The 22,633-nt window shown below is 41.8% G+C and overlaps 1 protein-coding gene across 2 annotated transcripts in view; it reads left to right on the forward strand.

Annotated features, from left to right (window-relative positions):
* LOC121002340 (solute carrier family 22 member 13-like) overlaps positions 1 to 21,789 on the forward strand; it is a 48,095-nt gene extending 26,306 nt beyond the window's left edge. The window contains exons 3-10 of one of the 2 annotated variants that reach the window (XM_040433780.1): positions 130 to 284; positions 2,509 to 2,677; positions 2,998 to 3,118; positions 9,753 to 9,847; positions 11,185 to 11,399; positions 16,169 to 16,277; positions 18,211 to 18,420; positions 21,431 to 21,789. In XM_040433780.1, the coding sequence (XP_040289714.1) occupies positions 130 to 284; positions 2,509 to 2,677; positions 2,998 to 3,118; positions 9,753 to 9,847; positions 11,185 to 11,399; positions 16,169 to 16,277; positions 18,211 to 18,420; positions 21,431 to 21,515 (1,159 nt within the window). In that variant the 3' untranslated portion in view covers positions 21,516 to 21,789. Of the gene's footprint in view, positions 1 to 129; positions 285 to 2,508; positions 2,678 to 2,997; positions 3,119 to 9,752; positions 9,848 to 11,184; positions 11,400 to 16,168; positions 16,278 to 18,210; positions 18,421 to 21,430 lie in introns of those variants that run through there. The other variant, XM_040433781.1, reaches the window with a different exon arrangement.
* Positions 21,790 to 22,633: the final 844 nt, after the last annotated feature.

Below are 22,633 nucleotides of genomic sequence, written 5' to 3' on the forward strand. Positions count from 1 at the left end.
ATAACCAGTTGCATAAGTAGAAATGCTGCACATTTTCATGCATGCAATACGTAAGTAAAGATATGTTTATGTCACTGATCTTAAATCTTACAAATATAATAATTATTTCTTTTTTTTTAATCTTTAAAGGATTGGGAGACGTCCAGTTATTTTAATCTCCATTTTAATGATGTTCGCTTTTGGTCTTGGAGCGGCATTTGTTACACATTTTTATATCTTTATGGTGCTGAGGTGTTTTGTGGGAATCGCTATGTCTGGGGTCCTGATAAACAATCTTGTACTAGGTAATATTTTATTAAATTATAAAATAAGTGTTCAGAGCCTTTTATTCTGTGTTTTCCAAGCAATGACTTTCTGTTTAAACAAGCAAGAAGGTTTGTGATTGTATCTCATACTTGCAATAACTTTTGTAATTGAAATTGTCTTAAAAAAAAAAAGTTATTTCTTATTCACCTCCTCCCTTCTTCTGGGCTGGTTCTCATCTGCATTGAAGGATCCATTTGGATTCAGATTTCCAGCATCATCCAATTGAGTACATTTGTTAAGTCGTGTCATACATTAACTCGTTCGCTACCAATGCCGTAACTGTACGGCGCTGCGAACTGTGTTTAAAATAACAGTGCCGTACAGCTACGGCGCGGTGTACAGCCATCTTTCCTAGGAGCACAGGGAAGTTTTTCTGCCCCCTGCAGCCCCAATCTCTGCCATCGGCCAGTTTCTGCAGACCGGACAATCGCAGCTCCGGATGGTTTTCATTCATTCATGCAGCTGCAGGGGTTGTACTGCGATGACTGGTGCTGAACTAGTCAGTACCAGTCTCCCCCGATGTCAGGCAGGGGACACCAGTGTTTGGTTTTCCCTGCTAACGCTGCGATTGGCTGGAACAACGCTCCAGCTAATGGCAGCGCTATAGCAGCACAGGAAAGGGCTGAACATCTCTGCAGGCAGCCATTCTAGCTGGTGATTGCATGCAGAGAGGTTCTGTGCTTCTTTGTGCTGCTTGTTATCTTGCTGGGACTTGTGGTGCACCACCACTGCGATTTGAGCTTTTCCTGCAGAAAGAAGAAAAGAAGAACAACATCTGGAATTGCTGCACTGATTATTATTTTTTTTCATTTGCAGCTGTTCCAGATCCCTAAACCACCCTTCATCCCTGTCCCTGTCCCAGCTGGGAAAGTCTATGCTCCTTGCATGCATTAATGATCCTCGGATGCCCATGACCCTATCACAAGTTTGGCAGTCGTCCTTACTTGGCCACTTTTAGGTTCTAACCACTGCATGTTGAGAACACGCCACAAGACCTCCCGTTTTGGAGATGTTCTAAACCAATCATCTTGTCCTCACAATCTAGCATCTGTCAAAGTCACTCTGATCCTTACATTTGCCCATTTTTTTCTACTTCCAGCACTTCAATTTTGGCAACTGACTTGCTGCCTGAAATATCTAACTCCTTCCAAAAGGATGATCAATGTTATTTTCTTCACCTATATATACACCCAGTACTGTTCAAACGTTTAGTAAGAATGCTTTCAGAATGCTTTCATAGTGTTATTAGTTTAAATTAAATTAATTCTACAGCAGAACAACAACCCCCAACATAGAGCCAATGTTATTAAGAATTATTAAGGGCTCATGCACACAAACGTATTTTCTTTCCGCTTCCATTCAGGTTTTTTTTACAGACCGTATGCGGAACCCTTCACTTCAATGGGTTTGCAAAAACAACGGAAGGTACTCCGTGTGCATTCCGTTTCTGCATTTCCGTATTTCCGTTCCTCAAAAAAGTAGTGCATGTCCTATTATTGTCCGCAAATCACGGTCCGAGGCCCCATTCAAGTCAATGGGTCCGCAAAAAATATGGAATGCACAGGGAACACATCCGTATTTCATCTGTATTTTGCGGATCCATACTGTAGAAATACTATGCTCAGCCCATGTTGCTCATGTGTTTGGTGATTAATAATTTACTGTTTCAGTTTCTGATCCGCAAAAAACGGATCACATACGGAAATCATACGAATATGTTTTGTGGAATAACAGAACGGAAGAGGACTTAAATCAGAGGAAAAAAAACCTCAGATACGGAACAACGGATCAGTGAAAAACGGAACGCAAAACAACAACGGTTGTGTGCATGAGCCCTAAAGAAGAACATGGAAGTGATGATAGGACCTCCACAGAGCCCTGATATCAACATCAGTGAGTCTGTCTGGGATTACAAGAAAGAGATAGAATGATGTGAGCAAGCTTACATCCACAGAAGATGAATAGTTAGCTCTCCAAGATGCTTACAACATCCTCCCTGCCAAGTTTCTTCAAAAACTGTGCAAGTGTAGAAGAATCAATGCTGTATAGAAGCCAAAGGGTGGTCACACCAAAACTTGATCTGATTGAGGTTTCTCTTTTGTTCATTCACTTTGCATTTTGTTAATTGATAAAAGCATTCTAACTTTGCAGCATTTTTCCAACACCTGCCTATATATATAATTTTTTTCTCCCCTCTTTCAGTTGCTGAATGGGTAGGGCCTTCACAGCGTGCCTATGCTACTATCATTGGGCATACATGCTTTGCAATAGGACTAATGGTGCTGGCTGGAATTGGATATGCTATACGTAACTGGAGGTTGCTACAGATTGCTTGCTCTGCTCCCTCTGCTTTATTAGTCTTTTATATTTGGTAAGTTAAACATTTTTGGATTTATGAGAAATAAGTGGAAAGACTATTGGATCACAAGTAAAGATGATAGAATTAATTTTAAACAAATCAAATTTGACCGGAATTTTCCAAAAATGTGGGTCCAATCTGAATCCAATTTTTTTTTAATTGATGTCCCAAATACATCCATAGTCTTTCCATCTCGAAGAGAACATGGAGGCTATAGCAGCCACATACAATGTGTAAGGAACAGATACATAGTGAATAATTACACATATAAATCTCATGTCTACAGCAGCTACTTACAAGAAAGTCACAATCTATATTATAATATCACATAGGTTTCTTCCAGAATCTCCCCGCTGGCTTCTAACGAAAGGCAAAAATGAAAAAGCCAAAGATCTTCTCCAGAAAGCTGCGCGCATGAACAAACGAGAGTTATCTGAAGATATACTGAAGGAGGTAAAGCTTTTAGTGTCGTAGAATGACCCTGTTACGACAGTCTCACCTGTTTGACACCTTTTGTGTGCTAGAAAACTGATGTGAATTAAGATAAATGTGCTTGCCCTCCTGCTCTCACCACGCCTCCTTTTTCTGCCATTCGAGAAAAGTGGCGAGAAGGAAGATCAAGGTATGCCACAAAAATTGGCACTTTCATTTTTTTCATATTTTGTATTGTTGCCACATTGCAGTGGAGTACTTCCAATAGAGGCAGACCACGCAGCTGCTATGGGACCATGGGAAAAAGGGGCCCGAAGTGGATAGGCCCCACCCACTAATTACATCTAGCTCCAGTATAGTATCCCTACCATCAGTGAATAAAGCTAAAGGATGTGTGATGATGTCATCACTGGTCCTGTACATGTAGTAAAGGAACTCCTCAAAGAATGGTGTAGTTCCCTGGTTAGATAGAAGCATCTGCCAGTAAATGAACTGCACAGCAGAGCCTCATCACAGGTCCTTCAACCCCCAACAAAATGGAAGATGAGCTCTCCATTGAGACTAGAATGGAGTGGTAAGAGGAGGTCCTCCTCCTTTCTCTTCATTAGCCCCACATTCCCTATTTTTACGCACACACACATATATATATATATATATATATATATACAGTACAGACCAAAAGTTTGGACACACCTTCTCATTCAAAGAGTTTTCTTTATTTTCATGACTATGAAGGCATCAAAACTATGAATTAACACACATAACAAACAAGTGTGAAACAACTGAAAATATGTCATATTCTAGGTTCTTCAAAGTAGCCACCTTTTGCTTTGATTACTGCTTTGCACACTCTTGGCATTCTCTTACTAGAATTTTTATTTTTATTTTAGTACAAGGTGGCAATATAAAACATGAAAAAAGTGAAACGGTCTGAAGACTTTCCAAAAACACTGTAAGAGGAGAGCAAATAAAATGTAGGAGAGGTTATGGATGGTATTCATGGGTGTATAACCAAGATAGTAAAAACTCAAAATTACCAAATTGAATGAATTCTATATAGCTGTCCATTTTTTAGTATTGCATTGTACTGTACTTATTTTCTGCTAAAAATCTTTTTTTCAATTGGTCTTTATTAAAAATATGGAATCCTATTTTGTGTACAGAGCTGACATGTTCTACTAGCTGCCTGTGGATTTTCTGTCGTTTCCGTCATCTGGGGAGCAGACAGACTCCTTATCTCTGCTCTCTCACATTATAAACACTCATTAAAGCTCAATCCTTAACATACTGATAAGAAAGTGGCTAAGGCTACTTTCACACTTGCGGCAGTGTGATCCAGCGGGCAGTTCCGTCGTCGGAACTGTCCGCCGATCTGCCGCTGACTGAAAGCATTTGTGAGACGGATCCGGATGCGGATCCGTCTCACAAATGCATTGCAAGGACGGATCCGTCTCTCCGCTTGTCATGCGGACAGACGGATCCATCTTGTACATTTTTTCACATTTTTACTGGTCTGCGCATGCGCAGGCCGGAAGGACGGATCCGGCATTCTGGTATTCTGAATGCCGGATCCGGCGCTAATACATTCCTATGGGAAAAAATGCCGGATCCGGCATTCAGGCAAGTCTTCAGTTTTTTTCGCTGGAGAGAAAACCGTAGCATGCTGCGGTTTTCTCTTTTGCCTGATCAGTCAAAACGACTGAACTGAAGACATCCTGATGCAAACTGAAAGGATTACTCTCCATTCAGAATGCATGGGGATAAAACTGATCAGTTCTTTTCCGGTATAGAGCCCCTGTGACGGAACTCTATGGCGGAAAAGAAAAACGCAAGTGTGAAAGTACCCTTAGGGTACTTTCACACTAGCGGCAAGGAACTCTGGCAGGCTGTTCCGGAGGGTGAACAGCCTGTCGGATACGTGCTGTGCTGCCACTAGTCAATTAGGCTAGTCATTATAGTCAATAGGGCCAGAGCGGTAGTCCGGGGAGACGCGTGCTCTAGCGTCAGCACAGATCCGACAGGCTGTTCACCCGCCAGAACAGCCTGTCGGAGTTTCTTGCCGCTAGTGTGAAACTAGCCTTAAATAAGTGTTTATGACCTCTTAGTAGTTTAGAGATAAGTAATAAAATGACTGGCACAATGTGAAAGTATCAGTCGCACATTTAGAAAAACAGTTAACCCTTTGTGATATAATGGCTCAATATTTTAAATAAAGGACATTTGAAAATATGATTTTTACCCAAAAATGAGTAAAATGCAATCATAAGCAAAAACTGCCTCCAAAGATGTACATAGCCTTTAAATATCAATCTGTTCTACACAGTATAGATCAGGGATGGCCAACCCGAGGCTCTCCAGCTGTTGCAAAACTACAACTCCCAGCATGCCCAGACAGCATTCAGCTATCAGCATATAGCAGGGCATGGTGGGAATTGTAGTTTTACAACAGCTGGAGAGCCGCAGGTTGGCCAGCCCTGGTATAGATCAATAAATATAAGCTTACCATTGAAATGGTGTGTGGCGCAGGAACTGCTAGAACACGATGATTGAAGAAACTAACTGGCTTAGAGTCTGGTACACTATTACCACATATATTTGGAGACATTATTTTTTATTATGGACTCTTTTTTGTGGACTTTTTAAATTGTCAATTTATTTTGCACAGGGGTAGCCGGCTGGGCAGTGTTGTACATTTGGGAATTTTGAGTTTTTACAATTTTGGTGATTCACCTAAGAACTTTGTATGGCATATTTATTTGTGATGTATTTAGCTATTGGTCTATACTTTATTGTATGTATATTTCAGTACAATTTTTCCACTCTTGCATTATATATCTAGCTGACACATGGATTTTTATGTACACTGCTCAAAAAAATAAAGGGAACACTTAAACAACACAATGTAACTCCAAGTCAATCACACTTCTGTGAAATCAAACTGTCCACTTAGGAAGCAACACTGAGTGACAATCAATTTCACATGCTGTTGTGCAAATGGGATAGACAACAGGTGGAAATTATAGGCAATTAGCAAGACACCCCCAATAAAGGTGTGGTTCTGCAGGTGGTTACCACAGACCACTTCTCAGTTCCTATGCTTCCTGGCTGATGTTTTGGTCACTTTTGAATGCTGGCAGTTCTTTTTACTCTAGTGGAAGCATAAGACGGAGTCTACAACCCACACAAGTGGCTCAGGTAGTGCAGCTTATCCAGGTAGTGCAGCTTATGCGAGCTGTGGCAAGAAGGTTTGCTGTGTCTGTCAGCATAGTGTCCAGAGCATGGAGGCGCTACCAGAAGACAGGCCAATACATCAAGAGACGTGGAGGAGGCCGTAGGAGGGCAACAACCCAGCAGCAGGACCGCTACCTCCGCCTTTGTGCAAGGAGGAACAGGAGGAGCACTGCCAGAGCCCTGCAAAATGACCTCCAGCAGGCCACAAATGTGCATGTGTCTGCTCAAACGGTCAGAAACAGACTCCATGAGGGTGATATGAGGGCCCGACGTCCACAGGTGGGGGTTGTGCTTACAGCCCAACACCGTGCAGGACGTTTGGCATTTGCCAGAGAACACCAAGATTGGCAAATTCGCCACTGGCGCCCTGTGCTCTTCACAGATGAAAGCAGGTTCTCACTGAGCACATGTGACAGATGTGACAGAGTCTGGAGACGCCGTGGAGAACGTTCTGCTGCCTGCAACATCCTCCAGCATGACCGGTTTGGCATTGGGTCAGTAATGGTGTGGGGTGGCATTTTTTTGAAGGGCCACACAGCCCTCCATGTGCTCGCCAGAGGTAGCCTGACTGCCATTAGGTACCGAGATGAGATCCTCAGACCCCTTGTGAGACCATATGCTGGTGCGGTTGGCCCTGGGTTCCTCATAATGCAAGACAATGCTAGACCTCATGTGGCTGAAGTGTGTCAGCAGTTCCTGCAAGACGAAGGCATTGATGCTATGGACTGGCCCGTCCGTTCCCCAGACCTGAATCCAATTGAGAACATCTGGGACATCATGTCTCGCTCTATCCACCAACGTCACATTGCACCACAGACTGTCCAGGAGTTGGCAGATGCTTTAGTCCAGGTCTGGGAGGAGATCCCTCAGGAGACCGTCCGCCACCTCATCAGGAGCATGCACAGGCGTTGTAGGGAGGTCATACAGGCACGTGGAGGCCACACACACTACTGAGCCTCATTTTGACTTGTTTTAAGGACATTACATCAAAGTTGGATCAGCCTGTAGTGTGTTTTTCCACTTTAATTTTGAGGGTGACTCCAAATCCAGACCTCCATGGGTTGAAAAATTTGATTTCCATTTTTTTATTTTTGTGTGATTTTGTTGTCAGCACATTCAACTATGTAAAGAACAAAGTATTTCAGAAGAATATTTAATTAATTCAGATCTAGGATGTGTTATTTTTGTGTTCCCTTTATTTTTTTGAGCAGTGTACCTCACTTTTTTTTTATAGCCGTGAACAAGTATGGGCCAGACTAAAAAACAAACATTTTCCACAGCCAACACATTCAGGGGTCATGCACATGACTATATTTTTGTTCAGTGTGCTAATCCATTTTTTTTTTTTTTACAAATAACACACTGACCCCTTCATTACTACATGGTGCCATGTACACATGCATATTTTCTATGGATCTGTGCTGCCATTGCTCAAATCTCAATGTAGGTCCTATTCTTGTCCATATTTGCAGATAAAGATAGTTTTATTGATGAGAGTGGGAAAAATATGGAATGCATAAAGAAGATATTGGTATTTGGCGGATCCATTTTTTGCGGACCTACAGTACCTTGAAAAAGTATTCATACCTTGAACTTTTCCACATTTTTAACATTACACCCACAAAGTTAAATGTATTTTATTGGGATTTTATGTGGCAGACCAACACAAACTAGCAAGCATGTGTGAACTAAAATGAAAACGATACATGGTTTTCAAAATGTTTAATAAATCATATTCTGGAAAGTGTGGTGTGCATTTGTATTCAGCCCCCTGTACTCTGATACCCCTAAATAAAATCCAATGTGACCAATTGCCTTCAGAAGTCAACTAATTAGAAAATAAAGTCCATCTTGACTTCACACATATTTGCTACTTTGTGTTGGTCTATCACATAAAATCCCAATAAAATATGGATGTAGTTAACACAAACACTTGGTGAGTTATCGCATCTAGTTAACACGTTATCACTGTGACTCTTAACTCTGCTGCATCTGTACATTTAAGTTTGTGGATCTAACATTAAAAAATGCGGAAAAGGTCAAGGAATATGAATACTTTTTCAATGCATTGTAAATACGGACATGTGCATGAGGCCACAATGCTTGTCCCTTCTCTCTGTTCTATCTGCAGTCACTTCTGCTGGGTCCATTGCACAGGTTGTCTCAGCAGCAGACCGTGTCTCTTACCAGACAGCCCTCTCTCCTCTCTAGCACTTGCTACTGGGCCCTTGTGCCCTGTGCAGCTTTCCCAACACAGCACTTCTTTTGGAGTCTAATGGCTCCTTGCCACTACAGGCTTATCCTGTGCCCTAGATGTGTCCACATGTTGCCTTGGAGGTGTGTTCCACACATGCCCAAACTGTCTGACTTGGTGCCAACAGACCCTTATATGCCAGCTCTTGCCTTTGTGCCACCACTCCAGTGATCCCTGACAATGTTTTTTTTGCTGTAGCAATGGCATGCCTTACATCTGAGTGATTGCTGCAGCCAAAGGCCTAAGCAAATATGTCTGCATGTTTAACAAGAGACTGTTGAGACCACTGATGTCCAGCAGTCATGTGGATGTAAAGAATCATCATAGCTGCTTCAAAGTTATTTGAGGGGATTTAACAGGTGAATATCGGTTATTTTTTATTTTAGCATATTCTCTGCTGCCATGCAAATCTTTTTAAAATTTTGGAAAACCTTTTAAGAAGAGTGATTGCAGCAGCCCTATTCTTGAGAAAGTTCTTAAGCAATCCCTTCTAGCACCCCCTTCCCGTCCACTTCACCACAAGTCTGAAGAAACCAGAACACATTCCAGGCTTTAGGGCAGCCAAAACTTCTGCTAGATGTTCACCAGTTCTTCCCTGCCCCACTTTCCACATAGGCCCACCTAGACCCATCTGTAGCTTCCCCCAAGGTTCAGTCTAGCACCACCCAACCAACCTTGGTTCCTCTCTAGAATAACATCTGTCACATCTCAAGAAGACTCCCCAGAGCAGACTCCTTATAGGCAGGAGGCACACCTCAGCACAGCAAAAGCCCACACAGTGCCCTGCCAGCTGTCCCCTCCCATGGCTGACTGTCTCAGCCGCAAAGAAAAGTCAGCTCACCATCTACTTCACTGTGACATTCTCCAGGTCTTACTATGCAATACCACAACGGCACTTCTTGCCTCATGAGTGTCGCAAGACTTGTCCCTTATCACTTGCTCCGACCTCCACCCTACTGCCTGTCTTGTAATGAACAAGCAGATTCTCTACTATCAGATATAGGAACAGGGAGAACAAGTCCTGGGATCCCATGTGCTCGGGTAGAGTTGATGGTGTAATAACATATGGAGGTGTTAGTGAAGAAACACAGTTTGTAAATTACTTGGATTAGTTTGAGGTTATAGATAAATATTACAGTAGATTACATTATTCTTTCCAATTTTTTTTAGGTAAAAGAACAAAAACAGACTAAATCTGGCAACATGATAGACCTGTTTAGGATCCCACTTTTGAGGAAAAAAACGCTCATTATGTGTTTGGTATGGTAAGTTCCAACTGTAGTGTCCTAGAGATAATTGAAATAAACATGCAAGAAATCTCCTGCAAATTAAAATATTTGTCTGTAAACAAGCTGAACTGTAGTACAGTACATAGGTCTGATGTTTTAGATCTGCTGGGACACCTGTTCATCTGTAGGTACCTGAAAGCTTTAGAATTGCTAAAAACAGGGAGAGAGTGTCATGGAAGGAGAGAGCGTGCACAGCCCTGACTCAACCCACACCTCTGTCCCTGCCTACTTGCACGGTCCGCCCTAGGCGACGGTGTACAACTGGACGACTTTCCCAAAAGTGATTACGTGCTGGGCCTTAAAGGGAACAATGAAACTGGAGAAAATAATAAACAAAGTGACAGGCAGGCACGGAGGGGTAGATATACAAACAATGCAAATATAAGCATGTGTCAAAATACAGGACGAAAGATACATAAAAAAGAGTAAGCAAGGTCAAAACAAGCCGAGGTCAGTACCAGGAGGTCACATCAGTACAAAGGAATAACCAAATCACAACAAACACAAGCCGAGGTCCGAATGCCAGGAGGTCATGTCAATTCAGAGGAAACGGCAGAAGCGGGGTCAAGGAAACAGAGCCGAGGTCAAGGTACAATGCAAACCAATACAGAGAACTTGGTAAATGAAAAGACCTTATTCACAGGCAACCTGTGGCCAGCAGGCTGCCTGTTTAAATAGTCCTGGCTGGTGAGTCACATGACGTGGCCGGCATCACGTGACTCACAGCAGCCCAACTCAGCCCAGCACCGATCATCATTATCGGCGCTCGGCTCTCCTGCAGCTCACCTGCTGTCATGGAGACGATCATCATTATCGATGCTCGGCTCTCCTGCAGCTCACCTGCTGTCATGGAGACGATCATCATTATCGATGCTCGGCTCTCCTGCAGCTCACCTGCTGTCATGGAGACGAGGACGCAGGCTACATCCCTGTCCCTCTCCTTGCACAGGGTGCCAGCAGTGCTGCGAAGGAAGCACGCGTTGCCGGCCACTCGTTACAGAGAGAGTAGCTTCAAACTACTTTTTTTTTTATTATTATTCTTTTTATGGCTTTTTTGGAACACACTATCCAGCGGACAGATTTTACATGTGGTGAATAAACCCTAGAAATAGATGCTCCAAAATTGTTAGTACATGGGGAATGCAAGTAGTTACTAAAAGTCATTCCTGGAGATGACAGCTCCTCTTTACGCTTATGTCATATGTGGTCTGTATATTGATAACACATGTATGACCCTCACAGCCCCTACAGCTTACTGTCTTCTATGTATTTTTGGCTTGACAGTTTCTCCATGTTTTAAAATCTTTTTATAGGTTTGTGAATGCTTTAGTGTATTATGGCCTCAGTCTGAATGTGGGAAGCTTTGGACTGGACATTTATGCTACTCAGCTCATATTTGGAGCTGTTGAAATACCCGCTCGCCTTGGATCTATTTTCGCATTGCAATTTTTTGGAAGAAGGCTAAGTCAATCATTTTACCTTTTGCTCGGGGGAACTGTTTGCCTTATCACCACTGCAATACCAAAAGGTGAGCAACGTATTAGTGGGGTGTATCTGAGACCCCACCTAATGTTAATGGATTGGATGTGTTACATTTATTCTGCTGTCCCTTCAAGAGACAGGCTTAGTGAGAAAACATGCCTTTTAGGCTAGGGATACACGGCGACACTGGTCGCGGCCAGGATTGCTGAGCAGAGGTGATCCCATAGAAATGAATATGATCACCGCGGTAGTCACGATAAATCCAACACGACTGGGTTTCTTGCAACTGCCGAGGCCATCACATTCATTTCTATGGGATCACCGCTACTCAGCGATCCTCAGTGACCAGTGTCGCCGTGTAGCCGTAGCCTTATCGCCTTCTACCCTGGGACAGTTTTCACCTTAGGCCTCTTTCACATGGGCGAGATTTCCACGCAGGTGCAATGTGTGAGGTGAATGCATTGCACTGAATCCAGACCGATTCATTTCTATGGGCTGTGCACATAAGCGGTGATTTTTACGTATCACTTGTGCGTTGCGTGAAAATCTCAGCATGCTCTATTTTGTGCGTTTTTCACGAAACGCAAGCCCCATAGAAGTGAATGGGGCTGCGTGAAAATTGCAAGCATCCGATGGATGGATCATGTGATGGACCATGTGATGAGTGCAGTGACGTCACCACAGGTCCTTTTCCTCAAAGAAGAAGAAAAAAGAGAAGCCGGGCTGCGCGAACAAGTGGATGAGGTGAGTTAAATTTTTTTTTTTTTTTTTTTAACCCCTCCAGCCCTATTGTACTATGCATTCTGTATTAAGAATACAGAAAATAATAAAATCTACACAATCTTGAACCCAAACTTGAAATTCAGTGAAGAAGTTCGGGTCAGGGTACGACATTCAGTTTTTTATCACGTGCATGCAAAACTCATTGCACCCGCGCAATAAAAACGGAACAACAGAACGCAATCGCAGTCAAAACTGACTGAAATTGCGTACCTACTCGCGTGGGTTTGCCGCAATGCACCTGGGACGCATCCTGAGCCTAAACGTGACGCCCGTGTGAAAGAGGCCTTAGGGTGCTGGCATACAGTGCAGTTCTAACATGCATTCAGGATGCAGTTATTTTTTTTTGTAGCTAGATACATTTTATTAAATAATTTGCACTTTGCAGAACACCAGGGTTCAACGAGGCTGCTAAACTAGCTAAATTGAACACTGCACTGAAAGCATATCAGAACTGCAGTGTGTGCCAGCACCTTTAAGGACTGAGCCATTGTTTTGCAAATTTGAAGTGTTACTTTATGTGGTAATAATTGTAGAACGCTTTTACTTATCCAAGCCATTCTGAGAATGTTTTCTCGTGACACCTTGTACTTCACGACAGTGGTAAATGTGAGTCAATATATTTCAGCTCTATTTATTTTTTTATCCAAAATTTACCCATTTTTAAAAATTAGCAATTTTCTAAATTTTAACTTCTCTGCTTTTGAGACAGACAGTGATACCAGGACCAGTTCCGTTATGAAGTCACTTTGTGGGGCTTATATAATAGAAGCCACCCATTAGGCCTCTTGCACGCGAACGTACTGTGTTTTGCGGTCCGCAAATTGCTGATCTGCAAAACACGGATGCTGCCCGTGTGTCTTCCACAATTTGTGGAACGGAACAGACAGCCCATTATAGAAATACCTATTCTTGTCCGCAAAACGGACAAAAATAGGACATGTGGGGGATTGAGTCAGCACAACCCGTATGTAGGTGCATATCACTATGGCGAAATACATATACAAACGGAAAATGCAAATGTGATCGCACACTACATCCAGCACTCTGCCCTGCCTCCATGCTGGATGAGACATTGGTGTACATTTTGGCCAAAGCGTAATAAGCTACTCACCGCGTCAAGGTCGTCTCATTTGAGTGGTCCCTAACCCTAGTTCCTACCTGTTTATGGGCCATGACAGCCACACAAAGTCCAGGGAATGCAGGTCAGCATGCAAGCCAAGCACACTCTGCTTTTAACCCCGTCCGGTGCCATTACAGCTTTCATCGGATCCAGGGATGCAAGTACCAACATGCATGCTGAGCCCACCATATACTTCTCCTGGAGCCAAATGGCTACTGGTAGGTTCTATATAAGCAGACTCAGTTTTATACTGACTTTAAAACCAGCCTCCAGGACAGATTGACTGGTCAGGTGTGCATGACTCAAAGGAGATTGCCACGCCTCCAATATAAACTACAAAGAAAAAATGTGGGGGGTTGAGTCAGCACAACCCGTACATAAACAGGTAGGAACTAGGGTTAGGGACCACTCAAATGAGACGACCTTGACGCGGTGAGTGGCTTATTACGCTTTGGCCAAAATGTACACCAATGCCTCATCCAGCATGGAGGCAGGGCAGAATGCTGGATGTAGTGTGCGATCACATTTGCATTTTCCGTTTGTATATGTATTTCGCCATAGTGATATGCACCTACATACGGGTTGTGCTGACTCAACCCCCCACATTTTTTCTTTGTAGTTTATATTGGAGGCGTGGCGATCTCCTTTGAGTCATCCACACCTGACCAGTCAATCTGTCCTGGAGGCTGGTTTTAAAGTCAGTATAAAACTGAGTCTGCTTATATAGAACCTACCAGTAGCCATTTGGCTCCAGGAGAAGTATATGGTGGGCTCAGCATGCATGTTGGTATGCCACTCAAATGAGACGACCTTGACGCGGTGAGTGGCTTATTACGCTTTGGCCAAAATGTACACCAATGTCTCATCCAGCATGGAGGCAGGGCAGAGTGTTGAAAAATAGGACATGATCTATAATTTTTGCGGGGCACGGAACAGAGCAACGGTAGCGGACAGCACACGGAGTGCTGTCTGCATCTTTTTCTAGCCCCATTGAAGTGAATGGGTCCGCACCTGAGCCGCAAAAAATGCGGCTCGGAATTGGAATCAAACCACGTTCATATGTGAGATGCCTAAATGACCCCATTTTAGAAACTACACCCCTCAAGTTATTCAAATATGATTTTACAAACTTTGTTAACCCATTAGGTGTTCAACAAGAATGAAAGGAAAATAGAGGTGAAATTTCAAAATTTCACTTCTATTTGCAGATTTTCCATTTAAACCCATTTTTTATGTAAGGCAGCAAGGGTTAACAGCAAAACAAAACGTAATATTTATTACTCTGATTTTACAGTTTACGGAAACTCCCCATATGTGTTTGTAAACTGCTGTATGGGCACATGCCAAGGAGTAGAAGTGAAGGTGCAACATGTGGACTTTGGAGAGCATTGGTACAATTTTGGGGTACATATGATTTTTGATCACTCGATATTACGCTTTTTGTGAGGCAAGGTAACAAAAAATGGCTCTGCTGGCAGTTTTTATTTTCTTTTTTTAGGACAGATCATGTGATTTTTTTTAAAGCTGGTCATTACAGACGTAGCAGTATGTCTATTTTTTGTTTTATTTATTTTAGTTTTACACAATAAAAAGCATTTTTCGAAAAAAATATAGTTTTTGTGTCTCCATTTTCTGAAAGCCAATTTTTTTTTCTTTTTCTGCACATTGCCTTGTGTAGGGAAGAGTTGCCGATTTTATTGGTACCGTTTTTGGGTACCTAAGATTTTTTGATCTTTTAATAATACACTTTTTTGGGGAAAGGTGACCAAAAAATAGCTTTTTTTTTTTTTATAGATTTTTTTTACGGCGTTTACCTAAGGGGGTAGATATTTTTATAGAGCCATTATGGACACGGTGATATCTAATATGTCTATTTTTATTTTATTCTTTTTTTTTATTAAAAATCACTTGATGAAGGGAAAGGGGGACTTTTTTACTGTAAACTTATTTTGTTTATAAAACACTTTTTTTCCCCTTTTTTCCCTTTTTTTATTTTTGTCAAAGTACAGGGACTTTAACATTTCAGGGTCTGATCCCTCTTTCAATGTAGTACAATAAATGCTGTATTGTACTACATTAACTGTCAGTGTAGTAAACTCTGTCAGGCCTGGGTTTGCCATGACAGCCATCGGCCCCCTGTCACCGCAGCACGGGGGCGATGGAGAGGCAGTGGGAGCCCCCTCCCTCTGCGATCCTCTTATATGCTATGGTCAGCGTTGATCGCAGCATATAAGGGTTTAATCCGCTGACTATGGAATTTACAGCGATGCCGGTGGATACAGCAGGTGTCCGTCTGTCAGTTACAGCCGGGCCCCTGCATTGATTGGGCACACCCAGCTCCAGGGCCCGCCTGATAATCATGTCACTTCCCGCTGTGACGTACTAGTATGTCACATGTTGCCAAGGGGTTAATATAAGTGTATATCAGTGTGTCCTTTCTCAGTACTATGTTAGAAGGGGTGTATAAAGCCCCTGCAGACAGGAATAAGACTGCTGGATGTCTCTTTACTGTTGGGCAATATGTAACATACCACCCATTAGCAGTTGTGATATGTGATATGGGAAGGCCATACTATAGGAAAAAGCACACTATAGGAAAAAGCACCAGCCTATGTGTGCTTTCACGGTCCAAGCCACCAGAGAGGCTGATGCTTTTTCCTATAGTGTGCAAGCACAACCACCACTGATGGATTGCAGGGTAGTCATAACCATATAGACAAGCAGTGTATAATGTGGTGTAAAATTTAATCCAGCCAGCAAAGGAAGCAATATGGATAATCGCAATAAAATAGTAAGTGCCTTGTATTTACTTTGTCTACATAATGAATGCCATTTGCTAAAGTGAGACAACCCCTTTAATAAACTTTCTGTATATAACCAGTATGTAAAATATTATGCTGTGTCATTTTCAGAGTTATCTGTCGTAACCACTGTGCTGGCGGTAATTGGAAAATTTTCAACTGCGTCTGCCTATTCAGTCTGTTATATATATGCTGCTGAGTTATTCCCCACAATCATCAGGTGAGCTGTCTAAAGGCAGAAATATGCGTACTAAAGAATTTTACCCTTAGAGTTCATGAGCTGGTTTTCCATCCGGATGCGATATGTGTAGTGAACACATAGCATTCGGAGTCAATCCTCACTCATTCATTTCAACAGGTTTGAGTACAAAAGTGGAGTTTTTCATGCAGCATCTTTGCGTTCAGGAAAAATCACAGCATTTTTAACACAGCCCTGGCTACATAGAAGTGAATGAGGCTGTGTGAAAAACAGAAGGCATCCGGATGCAATGTGTTTTTCACTGATGGTTCCTAGGAGATCTAAATTGAATTTGAACTAGGAGATCTTATTGAACGTGCGTGCAAAACCATCAGTTTTTTCCTGAACAGATTCTGACACAATCCGTATTGCTCGTGTGAAAAACGCCTTAGGGCTCCTTCACATGGCTGTGTCACATACTGTTTTTGTGTTGTATGCATGCGTAATATGATGCCCATAGCCTGCTCTGACAGCATACTGTACCTCTAGGTGTTTCCGATATTATATGTAGGCACATTACCTTCGGAGGTAATTTTTTTTAATGATTGCTTGTTACTCATTTTTGGATAAAGATACTTTTTTCAAATGGCCTATATTAAAAATATTGAGCTGTTCTGTCAAAAAGGGTTAACTGTTTTTCTAGCTGTGTGACTGGTACTTTCACTTTCACTTTGTGTAGGTCATCTAATAAACCTCATCTCTAAACTACTTAGAGGTCATAAACACTTATTTAAGCTACATTCTTATTAGTAAGATAAGAACTGAGCTATAAATAGTGTTTAGGAAGTAATAGTAGTAAGAGAAAAACCACTGCACACTCAAGGTTATCATGCAAATAAAAATTATTTTATTCTGACATATCCTCCAATGGGTACATAAGTAATCATGGAGAGATGCCAAAATTGTAACTCCAAGTCTTAATGACATTTCGGTCGTTTCGGACCTTGGTCACATAAGTCACAAAAGAAGAGTGTAGGCAGAAAGGAGGACCCCCGTGGGACAGCAGGAACGAGCTGCGAGGGGAGGCTGTGGACCAGTGTGTGAAGGTAGGAGGTAATAGAGCAGAGATAAGGAGTCCGTCAGCTCCTGGTCTGACGGAAAAGACAGAAAATCCAAAGGGTGCTTTTATACCATGTCAGCTCTGTCCAGAAAAAAGGATGCCATATTTTTAATACCATATAAGACCAATTAAAAAAAATTTTTAGCTCAAAATGAGTACAATGCAATAATAAAAAAAAAAATTGCCTCCAAAGGTGTACGTAGCTTTTACTGAAATCTGTGAGTAAAAAAAAAATCATGACATGATTGATTACATCATGCAGTACTACAGATGGATGCACAATGAATCCATGATGAAACCACGTGCTTCTGTACATTGTCCTTGAATGCCATAATGCCCTGTGCTTGCACCCCTGTGCTTTGATGATGCCGCTAGGCTCTTAGTTGCATGATGGGAATATCACATGCAACAAGTGTTCATCAGAAAGGATGTACCAGGCAAGGATTTCAAGTCTGCTCCTTGTGGTTTTCATACCATGTGCATAAGGAATGAATTTACACCACAGAGGATTCCCAGGATTAATAAACTATATATTCCTAACTGCAAGCGGTTCTGTGTGAACCATAAATATGTTTAACAGTATGTTAGGTCACAAGAATGCCAAAGTAAAATCCACACATACCTGCTTGTTCATGGCGCAGCTTTTGGAAGAAGGTTGACTAATTTAGGAGGAACTTATACAAACCCATGCAAGTGGTGTACCGCCATGGACCAAGTTCTCTGTAGTACTGAGCAGTAAACCACCAGCACATATGCAAATGGTTTTCTTTACCCACTCTTCATCATAGAGTACAGGCTATATACATTGTCTGAGTTTACAACTATAATGATCTGGAGGTTTTCCCTATATTGCAGGCAGAGTGGAGTAGGACTCTGCTCTATGGCAGCTCGGGTCGCTGGGATAATAGCACCCCTCATTAGGCTTATGGACCAATATCACCCATCTATACCAATGGCCATTTATGGAAGTGCCCCCATCATCGGAGGTCTTCTCTGCTTCTTTTTACCAGAGACAAAGGGCAGTGATCTTCAGGACAATACATTTGACACCAATGGTATTCCAAGGTAAGGCTATTTCTCCTATGGATCAGCTGTGTCTGCAACACATGTTTCGCTGAAGAGTATGCCCAATTCAGACTAGCAGTTCTTAACTTCAAGTCTGCACTTGTTATTGCTTAATAGGACTACTTCACTATTGTCATATATTCTCTGTCAATCAACCTCTGGCAATTATTTAAAACTTTTGACTTCAACTTCTGGTCCCGCCCCCCATATCCCTCATCTCATACATCGAAGATAAGATCTACAACATCAGAGAAAGTTTTAACCTAACCTTTTAGCCCTACTCTCCAAATCACAAGTCTGCACCTGTGTCCTGAACTCTCTCCCATTGCATCTCATCCCCAACCTTATTCTTGCATTTACCCCAACTCCGACCCTCCTCTTTTGCCTATCAGTCAATACTGGCATCTTTCCTTCTCCTTTTCAACATGCAACCATCACAACCACTATATATTACTAGCTGCACTTGTACTGGGAGCAGCACATGCATGCAGCTAGTAATAGGCATTATTAAACCATGGGCCTGATGTCTGATGGTTTCATTTGCCTTGGATAGCTCATAAACCCCAATGGCCTTGAGTAACACTTCTACATTGATGACACACTAATTAACCCATCTGACTCAGAAATGACCTTTCTGCTATCCTGAGATTCAGAGTGACTATCAGCTATATCCTCCTACTCCATCTTATTTAAAAAATGCAACATACATAATACTGAATTAATCTTTTCCCCATCTTGTTGAACCTTCCCAGCACCAGATCTATCAAGCACAGTTAATGCTTCCCCAGTCTCGCAAGTCCTCTGTCTCAGGATAACCTTTAATTGAGCCCTATCTATTAATCCACATATCCAAACCCTTGTGCCGATTCAAAAAAAAAAAAAATATTCTCAAAGCCGCTCCTTCATGATTCAAGTCAGCAAAAATTCTAGTGCATACTCTTATCATCTCTCACCTAGACTGCTGCAACATCCTTCTCTATAACTTCCCCTATAACATTTGTGTACCCTTCCAATCCATCCTTAACTCTGTTATCTTGGCTGTGTACTTAAGGTCATTGTCTTGTTGGAAGGTAAACCTTCTGCCCAGTCTGAGGTCCAGAGCACTCTGGATCATATTTTTATTGAAAAAATCTCTTTATTTTGCTCCATTCAGCATTCTTTCAAACCTGAGAGGTCACCCTGTCTCAGGTGCTAAAAAACACCTCACAGCATGCTGCTGCTACCACCATGTTTCACTTTAGTGATGGTATTGGGAAGCTAATGAGCATTGCCCTGTTTCCTCCAGACATAACTCCTAGAATTGAGGCCAAAAAGATCTGAGAATCCTTTTAGGTGCTTTTTTATTTATTTATTTATTTCTCAAACTCTAGGTAGCTTTAATGTGTCTTTCACAGGCTTCTTCCTACCCTCTCTTCCATAAGCCCAGATTGGTGGAATGCTAAAGTGATGTTTGACCTTCTGGAAGTTTCTCATATCTAGACACAGGACCTTTGGAGCTCAGCCAGAGTGACCACTGGGTTCTTGGTCACCTCCCTTACTAAGGCTCTTCCCGCCAATTAGGTCTCTCATATCTTTGAAACATTCAAAAGCAATCTACCCTCACCCTGTCCCATTCCCCCTTCCTTTATAGATTGCAAGCCCTCATTGGCGGGGTCCTCACCCCCTGTGAACCAGTCACTCATTTAGTCTCTAGTATATAGTGATGGACGAACATCTGCCGGGACGTGTCGAGAACGCGATCGCGCGAACACGATCAAATGTTCGTGAACCGCAAGTTCGCGGCGGGTCCCATTCATTTTAATGGCAGGCGAACTTGAAACACCTTCAGCTCATATTTGCAGCCAAGAAATAATTACTAGAAGTACACAAATAGTCCCACAACATGGACAGTGACATACCAGATGTATTATTCGAATTTGTGATCTCCATTCATTATTTTTTTCAATGCGAAATATCGGCAATATAATTTTCACGTACGCACATGCGCACACCAGTTATAATTATTTTTTCCAATACCGTTTGTCACTGTGTATAGCAGAGGGAACGCAGCAAAACCGCAAACAAATGCTGCAGTACCCAAATGCACTATATAGAAAGTATATTATTGGTAAAAAAAAAACATCCAGCTTCTATCAGTTTTTTTGGGGGGCGACTGGTATATCTCACCAGTTATAACTATTTTTTCTAATTGCGTTTGTCACTCTGTGTAGCTGCAGTATCGCTGTAGAACCGCTCACCACTGCTGCACAATACAAATCCACTATAATATGCTTTCTATGTTAGAAAGTATATTATAAGTGTATTACACCCCTCTGTACTGCACACCTATCAATAGCACACCTATATCAGTCCTTAAAAGGACCTTTGTGGACCTATTTGATAGCGTTTTTGTCCCTAACAGCCTGTCCCTGCTCCACACAGCAACCTCTCCCTACACTGACAAAAGACAGAAGGTAAAATGGCGGCCAGATCAGGTCTATTTATAAGGTAGGGGGTATGTCCATGTGCTGAAACTTCTCAATTGGCTGTCCTGTACCACCTGATGGATGTGTCATGGGTCAAAGTTCTTCACAATGTAAAAGAATATGGATGCGAGAATATCGCCATATGTTCGCATTTTCGGCGAATCGCGAACGAACAAAGTTTGCAGCGAACCGACCACCGGGCGAACCGCAAGGCCATCTCTACTAGTATATTGTACATATTTTTTATCCCATGTTATGTATTGAACCCCTTTAAATGTGTATGTACCCTTCAATTAATTTTGGTTTAAAATAAATGTTATTACTATTAATAATAGTAGAAATGAAGAGATTTATTCCAGCAGTGTGAATACTGTGAATCATATCTGGTCTTCTACTTCAATGATCATTCTGTCAATGCATACTCTTGATGTAGAACTGGGAACCCCAGGACTAATGATTTCACTTTGATACAAGTTTTATGTCCATAATATAGAAATCTGATGTATATTGCTATTTTCACCAATGTAAGGAAATTTTTGTTTCAGGCCAGACAACTTGCCAACGGACCACTTGTTTAGTGATTCTAACATACTACATAGAGAACAAGATGAAAAGAGCACCCGATTATAAGCTGGCTCAAGGACAAATATCTCAATATATTTATATTGTGAGAACCATTATTTCTTTTTCTGGACCTTTTGTCAATAACCACACTCCAAAAATAATGGAAGAAGCTCATCTCAAAAACATTCCTATAAGTATATCCAGTAGATATGCCTTCTTTAAATGATAAACTCCGCTCCGCTACATTTAGAGGACGATTATAAAGACTGTATTAAATCAAAAAGTCTTCATGAACCTTATACACTGGCCAGGTGGAATTAAACAAAATGTGAAGCTTAGATTGTCCTTTGTTTTCCATCTTTTGGTCTTACAGAGTTAACATAACTGAAATTAATGACATTATTTATTAATTAAAGGGGGTTTACTCTTAAATTAAAGTGACCACAGTGTGTCAGCTTATGAAGTGCTCACACTTTGTATCTCATTCTCTGCTTAATTTTTTTCAAGAAGTATGGATCAAGGTTGGCGGGGACCCTGGAGAAAACATTGGTACCCCTACCCTAGTAGCAACAACATTAAAATGTTTATATTGTTGGAGGTACAAGTTTCCAAACTCACGTCTTGGTGCTGAGAGAGTATAGGATGGGTTGGAATGAACTGGGTGATGACAGAACCTAGATAATTGCTCTTTATGCTGTCTCTATCCCCAGGAGAGTTTGGAGAAATAAAAAGGTTTAAGTGATCAGCTGCAAGAATGAGTCTAATTACGTAGAAATGAAGGGGAACCTGTTACCATGAAAAACAGTGTAATCTGCAGGGAGCCTGTTATAGTGTAGGAAGAGCTGAGTAAATTGATACATATCTTTATAGGAAAAGATTCAGTATAACTTGTAAAATATTAATTTAAAGAGCCTCTGTCAACATGATCAATCCTATTAAACCAGGCATATTGGAATAGTAGGGTTGATCATGCTAAGTAAAATGATATCTTTCTTTTGTATAAAGGGTTAATAATGTTGTAGATATATAAATTTTTATAATTGTGTAAATTTGGTATTTGAAGCACCAAGGGGCTGGCCATAGAGCTAGAAGCACCACTAGCGAAGCACTCCCCTGCTCTCTGTACTCCCACCTCCCCTTTGAGTGACAAAGCTAGACGTCTTCTCTAGCCTTGTGTTCTCACG

This window comes from Bufo bufo, chromosome 5 (genome assembly GCF_905171765.1).
Source record: "Bufo bufo chromosome 5, aBufBuf1.1, whole genome shotgun sequence".
Classification (NCBI taxonomy): Eukaryota; Metazoa; Chordata; class Amphibia; order Anura; family Bufonidae; genus Bufo; species Bufo bufo.